The sequence below is a fragment of the Clarias gariepinus genome, chromosome 20, assembly GCF_024256425.1.
Source record: "Clarias gariepinus isolate MV-2021 ecotype Netherlands chromosome 20, CGAR_prim_01v2, whole genome shotgun sequence".
NCBI lineage: Eukaryota > Metazoa > Chordata > Actinopteri > Siluriformes > Clariidae > Clarias > Clarias gariepinus.
The window spans coordinates 11,516,525-11,531,118 of record NC_071119.1 but is presented as its reverse complement, the minus strand read 5'-3'; the positions used below and the strand labels follow the sequence as shown (position 1 = coordinate 11,531,118).

Sequence of the window (14,594 nt, the reverse complement as noted above, 5' to 3'; positions counted from 1 at the left end):
CCTGGGAAGGTCTTCATGAGAGCCAGTTTCATCATGGAGCATGATGGGTTTTGTAAATGCACTTGACAATATTGTACTTGCAAGAACTATTCCAGAACATCTGACCTACAACAACCAAATGTTGTTTTAGTTTCTTGAATCCCTAATGCCATAAGTGTTATTCCCAAGTTTTGATAATATCCAGTATTGTTCTAGAATGTAGAAATTAAATCCAAACTTGTGTCCAAACTTTAGTTTGTTACTGTAAATGAGTCAAGATCATGTTATAACGAGTCAAGATGGAGCACAAATGATTTAAGATCAAGTTCCAAGAGTCAAAATGGAATTTAATTGTGTCATGGTGAATCAAGAAGAGCTTCAATTGATCTGAGATGGGATTTAAATGAGCCAAAATATGATTTAAAGGAGTCTATATCGAGTTCCAGTGAGTCAAGACTGGGGTTTAATTGATCTAAGATGGGATTTGAATGAGTCAAGTTCCAATGAGCCATTATGTCTCGTTATAATTTTTAAATGAGTCAGAATAGAATTAAAGTCGAGATAAAGTCCAAATTAGTTAAGACGGGGTTCAAATGAGTCACAAATCATCATTTTAGATAAATCTCTTACTGTCCATGCTCGGAGAACCATAATGGCCATTTCTTGGCTACCTTAAACGTTTGCTTTTGATCCCTCTATCAGTCTGTCAGCAGGGCATTCTTGTTAGTATAAAATATCAAAAATAAATGATAAAATGTTGGATTTGCACAGATTTATCCGTTCTACTTCCAATTGAACTGACATAAATCCAAAAATAGAGGTAAAGACTCCAGAATCAGAATCCAGAGTATCATAGTTTGACCTCATTCTATTTGTATCCATCAATACTTCATCATTTCACGCAGTATCATTTGCATGCTTCAAGATGCCCACCGCATTCGGCCGGGCCCATCCTGCGTGACCCGGCGACCTCCTTTCCATAGCGATCCACACACCAGCACTGTCCGCTGCTGCCATGGCACTGGTGAGGCTTGTAAAAGCCGTCAGCGTCGCAGGTGGGTATGTACTGACCTGCACGTGAAGACGTTAAGTTACATCCACATCATATCTCGGTCCAGTTAAATCAGAGAAAAAGAGAGAGAGAGAGAGAGAGAGAGAGAGAGAGTCGCTCACCCAGGAGTTTCTTTCTAGCTTGCTGTTTGTGAATCTTGGAAATCTTTGCCTGGCATGGAGAGTCTGGAATAAGAGATGCGGAGACAAACAACATAACAGAGAGGAAGTCTAGAAATTAACATCTATCAGGAGCGTTAACTGCATTACATCATACGGTTCAGTCGATGATGTTACAAAGGCGCAGCATTTTCCAGCTTTGAAGGTTTGCTTACCCTGGTGCCTCTTGAAGCAAGAGCACCACTCCTTGCTGGAGATGAGCTGGTCTCGTCCCAGGTCACATGACCTAAGGAAAGTCTTGGTGCACTCGTCACCATGATCCCGATCCAGGCTGATCAGTTCTGACTTGTCCAGCTGACGATCGAAATTCATGTCCATTCTGGTGAAAATCCAGCCGAGGGAGCCTTTACAGTCTTGCGGTTGGGTCACGTACGCTGTTGCACATCCGAGCAGAGATCAAATAGGCGGTACTTGTTGTTGGTGTGGTGTGGTTGTGTAGAACTAAGACAGAACAGTACAGTTATGTGATTGTGACTCGTAACTTACCCGTGTCTGGTTTGGGCAGGTTGGGCTTTTTGCTGGTCTTGTGCACGTTTCTGCTCCAGATTCTCAGTCTGCTCGCCACGTCGTTCAAATCTTCCTCACTGCATTCTGCACTTACACACACACACACTTATGCAGAGAACTGCCTTCTACGTGATTAGAAGGTTTTATTAACCTACATTTTAAAAAAGCTGACACTAATTTCCTAAAGCCACGATTACTGGAAGATATTTCGGACGTGGGTGATGCATGCATTTCCTGCAAACCTCACTCAGATTTGATCTTTTAATGTGTTCTAAGGTGTACTGATGAATTAAAAGCAAAAATAAATAGAGTTTGTTAGATGGTAAGCCTTTTGTTAATCATGTTAAAGATGTGTGTATATATATACCATCGTTCTTTTGCAATCCACATGGACAACGTCCTGAACACTGCACTGCGAGCTGCGATCCAGAGAGACATGCCTTAAACTCCATTTCACACTACAGGAGACACACCGAGACAAAAAAAGAGGGATCAGTGTATTAATAGAGATTTGTGTGGTCTTTTGATAAGATCCTGGAAAATTACAAACACAAACTAATATCAGATGGAGGTGTGTGTGTGTGTGTGTGTGTATGTACATGCATGCGCTACCTTAGTAGGATAAGTGCGTCTGTCTGTGGCACAGACCGGTTCATGAAGTGTCACCGGACATCTCTTACACTTATCCAGCAGAGGCCTTAAATCCAAGTTCTTTAAGCTAAAAGACAACGAGGAGAAAAAATGAGAGATGATTATACATACTGAACACTGAGCATAATTCAGTGTTACGTGCGTTAACGTATTTAAGGGGAACGGCAACTTAAAATTGTGATTTAAACCATGTACCAACTACAGCTACAGGGATTTAAATGACTTTATGTGAATTATAGTTGGGCTGTTGATTTGTGTTGAGTTATGGTCATTGCCATTTTCATTTTTTGATTCAATAAGACTCAAGTGCAGTGTGTGATTTGCTATTTTTCATACAGATTTTGAGGAATTCACTCATTCACTCACTGGCTGCGTTCCATTCCAAAGTGTACTTCACAGGGTGCTCCCTACTCCCTGCCTCGTTTGCAGGGAATATCAGTGAAGGGAGTATCAACTTCCCTTGACAAAATTCCACCATTTGGAATACTCTGTCACTAGTACAGACGTCACTTCCTCGTTCGTTACCATGGTGACATAAGCACCTCGGATACCTGTCGCTGCTGCGGTGGAAATGTCACACTACGGACATTAAATATCGAATATTTATCGAAACAAAAACTGATAAGACATTATAAAACATTTTGCAGAAACATGTATAACTTGTAAATAAATAACTGATTAATTATAATAATAATTGATTAACGATATACTGAGATTTATTATTGTTATTATTATTATTTCATATAATACTAAGAATTTTCTAATTAAATTAAAATGTAAATTGTGTCCTTTTATCAAAGACATCATCCTCAATTATAATAATAATAATAAATGCAATAAATATAAATCCTTTTTCGAGCTTCATTTTTTCACGCTCCAGTGAGACGCAATGACTGATGGGAATTTTTTCACTCCCTTTTCCGGTAAAGTGAAGACCTGTTGTTCACACAGCTTCCCTTTGAACTCAACATTTTCGCTCCCTGCAGTTTGGAATTAAACTTAACATGGCTGAACACCCTACAGTACACTATGTAGTATACTATGCAGGGTACTTCAGGACGATTGGAACGCATCTTCTGTCTTTACTTGTATCCAAGGTCGCAGGGGCTTAGATCCTATTCCAGGGGACTTACTGTAGGGTTTAAGGCGTGGTGCAAATCCATCGGCGGACGCACACGCTTTTTCACACACTACAGGTGATTTGGGAACGTCAGTTAGGCTAATCTGCATGTCTTTGGACTGTGGGAGGAAACCGGAGTACCGGGAACTGCCGGTCCATAAACTCATAAGGAAAAGAAGTGATAGTCTCCCAAAATGCAAGTATTTGCTTAAGATGTGACAGGTTTTTATTATTTTCTGCAAAAAGCTGTGGTATATTGTTAAGTAATTTACAAAAAAAAAAAAAAAAGATTTAGTTCGTTGAATCGGCCTACAAAAGATTGATTAAACGACAAAGCTCTAGTAAAAAATATCATCCATCCAGAGCACGTTATAACTTCATAGTTCAGAGTTTTTCAAGTTGCTTGTACAATTATCTGTCGGATAAAGTGCTATTTTTAAATTCTCTCTTTCTCTCTTGCATTGTTTAGATTTTTGTTATGTCTCCGTTTCTGTCCTGCTGCTTGTTTACTTATTATGTCTGGGTTCGATCCTTAATTTGTCTGTCTTTATACAGCTTGTTGAGTCAGGGTTTTCTTGGATTTGTAATTTCTCTAGATCTAGTTTTGATCCTTTTATTGCAATAATTACAACTAGGACTACGGCTCAAGTCATTAGATCTTTTTCATGGCAGGCCATCATCTCATTCATATGCCAGTTTAATCTTAAGTGGCTGCACAGCCCGAGTATGAATACGAACAAATCTCCCCACTTACAAATTTGCATGTAAACAGAGCGTAGGGTTCATGTAAACAGGTCATTCGGAATCTGTAATTCAATACACTCCGTCGTGCTGCAAATGGCTGCTAATGTCTCCAACCTTTATTCTTGTTTGAAGATAAAATTTCAGTCTCTTGAAGACGTTTTAATTCCAATCTCGCCTTTTATTTGTATTTATTTTCTTTCCCTGAAGATGCGTCAGTCTACAGCTGAACAGCTTAAAGCGAGGCAAAGTGAAAGGCATAACTGCGAGAGAGCCCAACTCTTTCATTTCACCCTCGCTCGTTCCTCCCCCGTTCTCTTCTTTCATCAGATCATTAGCAGCCTCTTGTTATTGCCATGTTGTGCTCGGCACACTTGCTGGTGCGGTTTGTATGGCCACAATTGCTGTTGACAAGTGTTTGGAGCAAATCAGGACAATGTCCCTTTGTTTTCACCTCGGGAAGCAATAGTCTCTTTGCATCCACTTGGTATGTTTAGAAAAGTACCCTACCAGTCAAAGGTTTGGACACGTTTCCAATTCCATAGTCTTTCCTGATTTTTCATCTTGGTGCTTGATGGGTTTTACAAATCCACTTGAAACAATTCTGTTCTTGCAAGCTGGTGCAATCAACAATCAACAGTAAGCTCTTTTAATAATTATGTTGGTTACTAAGAATTGATTTTGTTTCAATCCTCCTTAAACGTAACAAATAATTTGCGCCTATAACACTCACTTACTCACTCACCTTCTTTACCGCTTTATCTTGTAAAGGTTGGAGACTATCCCAGGAGCACACACATTCACTCACACACTACGGGCAATTTGTAAGTATTAGCCTAATTTGCATGTCTTTGGACTGTGGAAGAAACCAGAGTAGAAACCTAGCAAGCATGGGGAGAACATGCAAACTCCATGCACAAAGAGATGGGAATCGAGCCTGGCCAGGAATTCGAACCTGGACCATGCATGAGCGATATATATGATAAGTTCCCTATACTAGTCAGTGGGATTCTGGACACTGTTGAGTGAGCATGTGTACTGTTTGGCAGTTGCGTCCAAAATTACTTAAGAGAGTAAACCTTAAAATCTACATCAAATTTTTCATTAAACTTGAATATTCCTCTGGAGAAACTATTTGGATGTTCTGAGTCATTTCGGCTTTTGAGGATGATGCAGTGGGTACATCTAATCATCCAGATGACTCAGCCCCCCTACAACACAGATTTTGTGCCCTGCGAGTCTTGTTTTTCCCCCAAAATAAAATTACCTTTAAAGGAAAGAAATTTCAGACTGTAGATGAGATTCAGGAAAATACGATGAGGCAGCTGATGGTAATTCCAAGTGTTTTGAACAGTGGAAAGGATGCTGAGACCTACTTTAAAGGGGACTGAGGCGTCATTTTTCCATGTACAATGTGGCAAAACATGAATTTACAGACAAAAGAGCCATGATATGTTATTTACCCCATCTCTATTGGTTACCATTTTGTAATCTTAAATAACACGGTAGCATATCTACTGTGGCAAGGAGAAGTATGTGAACCTTTTGGAATTTCATGGTTTTCTGCATTAATTTGTCATAAAATGTGATAAGCTCTTAAGTTAAGAGTTTTGACAAATATAATGTGCCTAAAATAATACAATCCCCCCCCCCCCGATCTTTCATGTCTTTATTGAGAACAAGTACAAAAACCTTATAGTGCTAGTGGAAAAAAAGATGTAAATCCTTGAGTTAATGACCTCAAAAAAGCTGATTGGAGTCTTGTTAAGAAAATGAGTTTGGACGTGTGGACTAGAGCTACTTTGACTGATAAAAACCACTTAAACTTTTGGAGTTTGCTCCGCACAAGAGGAATATGCTAATGTGAGTCATTCAGAGCTTTCAAAGGATCTACAGTATGATCAAGAATTGTTGATTTACATAAAGCTGGAAAGGATTACAATGTGATTTCAAAAAGTTTAGAAATTCACCAGTCTACGTTTTGCTATGTTACAGTCTTATTTCAAAATGGATTAAATTCTTATTTTTCAAAATAAATAAAAAAAATTGTGGTTCCTTTCGCTTGCGTGAGCTCACTGATGCCCCACAATTACATTTAGGCATTTGGCAGAAGCTCTTATCCAGAGCGACTTACATTTTTATCTCATTACACATCAATAGTAGCAGTTGAGGGTTAAGGGCCTTGCTCAAGGGCCCAACAGTGGCAACTTGGTGGTTGTGGGGTTTGAACCTGGGATCTTCCGAACTGTAGTCCAAGGCCTTAACCACTGAGCTACCCCTGGCCCAATTAATGCAAGATCACTAAATACCTCTCTGAGAGAGCTCGGCCAAACAGCTCTCTATAGACCTCCGGCTGCGAGAGGTTACAGCACCACCCGGAAATTGAACTCGCGATCTCCGGATGATAGGGCAACCCACTGATCATCCTTGAGATGTTTCTACAACTCGATTGGAGTCCACCTGTGGTAAATTCAGTTCATTGGACATGATTTGGAAAGACACACACTTGTCTATATAAGGTCCCACAGTCAACAGTGCATGTCAGAGCACAAACCAAGCCATGAAGTCCAAGGAATTGTCTGTAGACCTCTCAGACAGGATTGTATCGAGGCGCAGATCCGGAGAAGGGTACAGAAAAATGTCTGCAGCATTGAAGGTACAGATGAGCACAGTGGCCTTTATTATCCATAAATGGAAGAAGTTTAGAACCACCAGGACTCTTCCTAGAACAGGACCTTCTGGCGAAAGTGAGCAACTGGGGTAGAAGGGCATTAGTCAGGGAGGTGACTAAGAACCTGATGGTTACTCTGAAAGAGCTCCAGTGTTTAAGTGACCTTATATAGACAGGAATGTCCAATCACCTGGATTTAATTACGTAAAACATTAAAACAAGCGGGGTGTCCATGGCAGGACACAACAAAGGAAGTCATTCCTTACTAAAAAGAACATTGCTGCATGCCTGAGGTTTTTGAAAAAGCACACTAACACCTCACAGCAGTATTGGCAGAATGTTTTGTGCACTGATGAAACTAAGATTGAACTATTCGGAAAAGAACACGCAGCACTACATCTGAAATAAAAAGGGGACTGCATATTATCATGAAAACATCATCCCAACCATAAAGTATGGTGGAGGAAACATCATGATTTGGTCCTGCTTTGCTGCATCTGGGCCGTTCTGCCAGGAAGAATGGGCTAGATTTCCTCTTGAACAATGTGCAATCGTGAGCCACAGCTACAGGAAGTGTCTGGTGGAAATTATTGCTACCAAGGGGGGTCAACCAGTTATTAATTTCAAGTGCTCACTTACTTTTTTCACTATCATTTTGAGTGTTAAATGAGTGTGTTCAATAAAGACATGAAAGAAGAGATTTTTTTTCTTTCTATTTTTTTAACTATTTACACTTTATTATTTTGTGTTGACCTTTTTAATTCCTGGATAAATAAGCAAAGCAGACAGGTATGTTCGATAATATACATTTACACAAATAATGAAAGTAATAAAAAAGTATGTAAAGTAGGATTGATTAATGTACTTGCTAGTCTTTACATTCAAGCCATTAGGTAATGTTGTAAATATTGTTAGATAATATTAGCATTACATTATTTACAGATTACTATATAAAGCCAGTTGAACCACCTAGTTATTGTCCTGCCAACTTCATGAGTCTTGTATTCTGCTATTCCTGTGCAACTGTGAAACTTTTGTCTTGTTGTTCAAGTATTCTTTGGCTTTGGCCTGTGTTTGGTCTATTTGTGAATTTCTGTGTTTGACCATTGATCTTATTTTGACCAGTTCTGGATTCTAGTCTTGGATTTTTTTAAATAAACCTCGTTCACATGGATACTCATTGTTCACATGCTTTTAATACTTTTATGTTGACTACAAGTTACAACTTCTCTCTTGAGTTCTAGTGTGTGAGGGCTCTCTTGTTCTTTTAAGGATTTTTTTCCCACCATTTGGGACTTGGAGATCCTAACATGCACAAAACGTCTTCCTTACACAAGATTTTGCTGCATAGCTCATACACACTTGCACACAAAACCTGGTATACATTTAGAGCTCATTGAGATGAACAATATTCGCATTGCATGTCATGTCGAAGAGATTCTTGATATCTCAAACGGGTCCGTGCCATGAAGGCACTTTAAACTTTGACAATTTGACATCATAGCATGATGCTTTTCTTCCCAGGATCTAGGGCTTTTTGGCTGTTTAAACATAAAATTCCCCCTTTTCTAAACTGATGTCATAATGGTATTGGTATGTCCCCTTAAAATGAATGTGCCCACTGTCTATCTGGTGCACTCGGGTGGTGATGGCGCCTGGTGCCTGGAATCGCTCATCGTTACTTGCAACTATATTTTTTAGTCTTATTGTAATAAGCTACATTGTTAGTTAGGAACTTTTTAAAATGCAATGCTTACTTGCATGAGTAATGTAAATATAATATTGAATACTAGAATTAAAAATAGGAACATTATAATGCAGAAAATGCAAAATATTTTCAGAAGATCTATAAAAACATGACAATGTTTTAACATTACCTCAATCTTGGCACAGTATTTAAATAATAACGTTAAGCAGTGTTAAGGGACGTTACTTTTTAAAGTAACGAATTACATTACAAAATTACTGTCATTAAAAAGTAATCAGTTACATTACAGCGTTACCTTCTGATAAAAGTAACTAGTTAGAGCACTTTTCCACTGCAGAAAATGAAAACTCCTTTGTGATTCCTCATGCATGTTGTTTTAGTTAAAACCTTTATAATTATTCTACCATCATCACTCAGCCAAGTTTGGCCCATAATCTGTGAACTACTAATACCCCTATCTCACCGCCGTTTGGTGCGGTGGCCGTGAGAACGGTTAATCATGATTCACCGCGGGTTTTGGTGCCGTGATTAGGTTTCCATCTTTCCGCGCGTCGGTCCTCGCATAGCCAAACCTCATAGGTGAGATAGGGGTATACCAGCAGTAATAACAAGGGGGGGGTTGGGGGCGGGGCTTGTAGGACGACTTTCACACACACACACAATAACGGGTTGGGAATGACTGCTGTCTGACTCACGGATTGCATAAATTGTCAGAATAACCGATAAAATTTTTGAAAAAGTAAATAAATAACTGAGTACTTAAATGGCAGACATAACGCGTTAAATCACTGGTTACATCAAAAAAGTAATCCAAGTACTCTAATGCGTTACTTTATAACACGTTACACCCAACACTGACATGGAGTTACATACGGCCTGTAGCTAGATGCCCATGCATATCCTATGCCTCAAAGTTGCATGTTCGAAACCCTCCTTGACCTGTCTGCATATTGTTAATCTGTACATCAAGCTGTAAATTCAAAAAGCTAACCAGCTTTTTAAAATGCTAGGCCACAGATGTTTCTGTAGATTTCCAAACTCGTGTAATTTTTTTTTGATTGCCTCAGGGAGGCTTTGACTCTATCTTGAATCTGTAAATGAGATTTCAGCACTAGTTTGATTTCACAGAGAGCCCTGGAATTGGAACACTGCTTACCCAGAAGCTTTAGAGCATTTCACTTCACGTCCTTGAGAAGCATCATCTAATCACGGGGAACCGAATCTTGCGGGCCGCAGTGTGGGACGCCTCTACTGTGATTCGAAATTTGAATGATCCCCCCCAACACAGCTCCCACCACCCCCCATCCCCCCCCCCAGAAAAGAAAACTCTGACACGTTTATTAGTTAAGATTGTTCTTCTTTTAGAAATTACATTCTCTCTTATTGTATTCAAGTCCACATAATCACACACTGTCAAATGAAGCAATCTTAAAAAAAAAGATAATGTATGCTAATCAGAGGTGCTAGAGTGTTCCATGTCGCCAAATAAATTCGACCTGTAATGTTCAAAAGCAAATGTTCCAGCCTTAATGTGTTTTTACTTTTCTATTATTTTGTTTTTTAATACTAAGTTAAAACTGTCAAAACCCATTCTGGTGTTAATCAGACCTTGGAAGTAAACCGTGTCATCCTCCATTTACCTTTTTATCAGGACGAGCAATCTTTCTTGTTTACAAAAACCATTGCACTTTGATTGGATTGTAAATTTATGCACAGAGATGTATGAAACTCACCTTTTTCTGAATATTACAACATTTGAACTAGAATATACCTAAATTTGGATATTTGTCACAAATAAAAATATTCTTGGCTGTATTAGAAATCCCAGATTCTATGTTTTGATTGATTGCAAGAATTCAGTATAATTTGTGATCTAGAGCTCGAGGGCGGGACTCAAATCATTGTGTTTTTAGCTCAGATTAGCGCAATACTTTTTTCAAACGTTAAGTAGTAGACGACATTTATGTTAAAGATTTTTAAATACCTATGTTGACTTACTCCCCTTACGGAAAAAAAATATAGCGGTTTAATGTAAAATATAATGAAATATATTAAATAATACATTGACATACTGTATATAGGAAATTAGTGCTTATATTTACTAATATATTGCAATATACGAATTGACCATGTATGGATATGTACTGTATAATGCGATATATCCGTTACAACTCTCACAGACCCTGAACTACAATCCCTGCTCGCTGTGTTTTATAGCGCGGGAAGAAGCCCGGGATCATAAGTGGTGATAGCTCACCAGCCCTGCCCAATACCATGGCCCTCCTTCGCATACCTGAAAGGGAGCCTAACTAGTGAGCTTCGGAATGACAAAAAACATTATATTTATACTTATAATTGTTTTATTGAAACATTATTGAAACTTATTTATAAAATAATTTTGAATTTATTTAAATTAAACTGGCAAATGGCAAACTTTAAAATTTAAGTGCGTACGAATTTAAAATTGAGTGCGTAGTTAATATTGACAAGGAGTCAGAATGTTAAATAAAAAACATTAATATATTTAAGCTTACAATTTAAATGCTACATGTGGCTGGTTTAGCATTTGGATTAGCATGTCTAGGTAACTAACACTAGTGAGGTTGTAAGTTGTTGTTTTGCTTTTAATTAGTTTTTTGTTTTTAAACTAGTAGTTTTATTATAGAGTGTTCAGTCTTTAACAGTAGTTACTATAATAATTCAGACTTTAGACATTTTCTTCTATCCACACACACACACACACACACACACACATGCTTTTTCGTTATGTTTTGTAAATATTGTGTTTTTTTGGTGCCCTTTTTTGGTTTGTTTTTGCCACTTAATACACTTTGGGTTTTGCTTAAAATTGTCGTTGTTTGTCTCTTCTTGTTCCGCAAGGCCCACCCCACACCAAAAGGTAGATTCTAGACCCGTCTTAGTGTAACTAGGTTTTTTTTTAACAAAGCTGATCGTTACAATGTAACTTTAGAGACATCATGTACTGTAATTATATTCTATAAATTAAGACCAAAAAGATTGTTTGTATTAAGGTTATCTTGGTAATTATATACACTTTACTTTAACTCGGTTCTTTTCAGAAGCATTCGAGGAGAAGAAGAATCTCAACAAAGAAAATGCAGGAGAATGTTCCTGAGTCTCCATCAGCACCACATCATCAGTCAGGTAAACACCAGCCCATGAGCTCAAGCCCACCTCTCAACCTTCAGACAGTTAGGAATGGAGTAGCTGAATGGTGTTTAGGTAAATCTCAAATGTTTTAATAAATATTTTTTGTTCCATTAGATACTAAGTTACAGATTTTGGACAAACTTGTTGGCCATCCACCGCAAGAGACGACTGGTGTAGCCGGTGTGACAGAACTTTTGCTGGCATTGGCCTGTTCTTGTAGCCCTTACACACTTGCACGCTTATTCACACACCCAGGCAACGACAATTAGCCTAAACTGCATTCCCTTGGACCGTGGGAGGAAACTGGAAAACCTGAGGGAACCCCACCAAGCATGGGGAGAACATGCAAACTCCATGCACATGAACCTGAGGTGGAAATCGAGCCCGGAACCTAGAAGTACGAGGCGACAGTGATAACCATTACACCACCCAAATCCTAATGTTAATGTTTTTTTTTTTGTTTTGTTTTTAAACTCTAAAACAAACTTGAGTATAGTTAAGAAATCCTGGGTTCCGCATTATGATTGGTTAATAAGACTTCGGTCTCATACAGGGGATAGAATCCTAGAGCATGTAGGTGGGACTGTTCAATTTATATTAATTCATGATTAAACTTATATATCTGTGTAAGTTCTAAACACCTTCACATATGATTTTTATTTATTATTTTTTAAAAATAATATTGCTGTTAAAGATAATTTTTCTTCCTGCGGTTAAAGTTTGCCGAGCGAATGATAAAGGCCCGAAAGTGTACGTTTTTGTAAGATCTCTCAATAACAAAACTTTTTTTTTCTCCTATGCATCTTTAGTTTCACTTTTTGAAGTTCTTCTTGGTTAACTCGACGCTCTAGTAAAGCATCCATCAGCTGAATTTGTAATCAGATTCCAGCTGTCAACATTTTCAAAATGCTTCATAACTCCATTACAGTTGGAACGCCTTTTCTGAAATCTATGAAGTCTCTTTTTCTACATTTTAAAATGCTACAACTTGAACTCATATATATTTTCATTCAGGAAAGTCTGTAGTTTCAAGGTCACCTGAGACACAAGCTACCAATTGATTTTTAAAACCCTTGAGTGGCACAGATCCGTGCTAGCAACACAGCATAGGTCAGTAAAGACCTAAAAAAATATAGACCATAAAAAATGAATAAATAAACAAACATTTGGAAAACATATAAATGCTTATATAATGGGGACGCTTCAGAAATCAAACTATGAATTTGTGTTTTTTCGGTTATGTCAGGTAGAACAAAAAATTTTCATTGATTTTGTAAGGTGTACACATTTTACCGCTACCGGAATATATGGGCATGATGTTGCAAAAAGGTTAAACTCTCGAAATGCACAAAGTATTCATATAATTTTGGTCGTAGAAGAACCCGAAAACAATCATAAAAATGTGATCTCTAAACCTTTTTTCACCAGCTAGGCTAGCTAGGCTAGTTCCTGCTATGGAGAGCTATTCCCATTCTTGCGAAAAAAGTGCCTTGTGGTCATTTCCACCAAGCATTTAAAGCGATGAGACGTGCTAATGATTTGATCAGCCTTAAATGCTGTGCAGAATCGCTATTGAGGTTTAAATCCGTTACATCCTTTTAGAATTTTAAAACGAAACTTCTCTTTATCACATTTTGTAATATGACTAATACCATAAACATAGTCATATTACTCTATACAAAGCATGTCCCACTATATACTCTACTGTAACTACATCACTAAGTGTGTGAAACACTATTAGACTGAACCATATGACCATTTGGCGTTGATAAACTGAGAGCTGCAATAATTCTGCTTCTAATCCACGAGATCTATATCTAAAGCTCACGTTTATGCGTGGAATCTATTTTGAATTACCTCGTCTGGCTGACGCAAGTCGGCGTTTTGTGGTCTTCAGCCACGCACTGCTTGTGCCGGCTGCATTTAATCTTTAAGCAGGGGTCTTTGGCAGGATCCAGAGCTAACACACACACACACACAAGAAGGAAAAGAGATGACATCAATAATAATTTTACTGACTTTTTGTATTAATCGCTGTTCAACAGACTATACAATGCACATTTACATTTGCGTTTCTTTCAAATGACACACACACACACTTAGCATGGTATCTGACCTCACAGATAAGAGTCTTAGCGAAGTCACTGGCTTCCACAGCTTATCCCAATCTAATCTCCTCACCGTTCTTTAATTCCATTGTTTTTAGTGTCTGTGCGAATGCACTTGGGTGTGTGTGTGTGTGTGTATCTCTGATATGCGTGTGTGAGGCTGGTTCGTCTAACATTAGGACTGGAGTATTGCTAAATTTCTCTAATGCTATCAGGTAGCCGTGATATCCCCGATAATATAGCCAATAATCTCTCTTGCTTTTTAAAAGACATCATTTTTGACATCAAAGTCAATTTCACACACCTGGTTCAAGTGGCTTGCCAGGGTTCCACGATCCAGGCTCCTAAAACACACAACAATATTGATTAACAGTATGCAGTAATAGTAATAGCGGTGGTCATCGCTAATATCTTACATATTTCATTCAACAAAGCAAAACACATTTCATACAAACCTCCACTTCCTGGTAGAATATGAAGCGGTAAAGAGAAACAAATATAGATGAACATTAGTGGAATACACCAGCAGTAATGAAATACACACTTCCATAAAAGATGCACCTTAATGAGTTCACTTTTAATAAGCTCGTGCTTAAGCACATACTTCATTGATTCGGACACTTTTTTTGTTGCATCTCGTCATCCCAAAAGCAGACAACGATATTTCTGTAATTTCTGGTCATAAACATGACACTTGACTGTGCAACC

The 14,594-nt window shown here is 38.2% G+C and overlaps 1 protein-coding gene across 1 annotated transcript in view; it reads right to left on the bottom strand.

Annotated features, from left to right (window-relative positions):
* Window positions 1–14,594, bottom strand: part of spock3 (SPARC (osteonectin), cwcv and kazal like domains proteoglycan 3) — a 31,937-nt gene that overhangs the window by 3,683 nt on the left and 13,660 nt on the right. The window contains exons 3-10 of the mRNA XM_053479738.1: window positions 14,191–14,230; window positions 13,636–13,738; window positions 2,329–2,434; window positions 2,084–2,174; window positions 1,696–1,800; window positions 1,365–1,583; window positions 1,153–1,215; window positions 913–1,050 (exon numbers count right to left, since the gene is read on the bottom strand). Coding sequence (XP_053335713.1) covers window positions 913–1,050; window positions 1,153–1,215; window positions 1,365–1,583; window positions 1,696–1,800; window positions 2,084–2,174; window positions 2,329–2,434; window positions 13,636–13,738; window positions 14,191–14,230 — 865 coding nt within the window. The remainder of the gene's footprint in view (window positions 1–912; window positions 1,051–1,152; window positions 1,216–1,364; window positions 1,584–1,695; window positions 1,801–2,083; window positions 2,175–2,328; window positions 2,435–13,635; window positions 13,739–14,190; window positions 14,231–14,594) is intronic.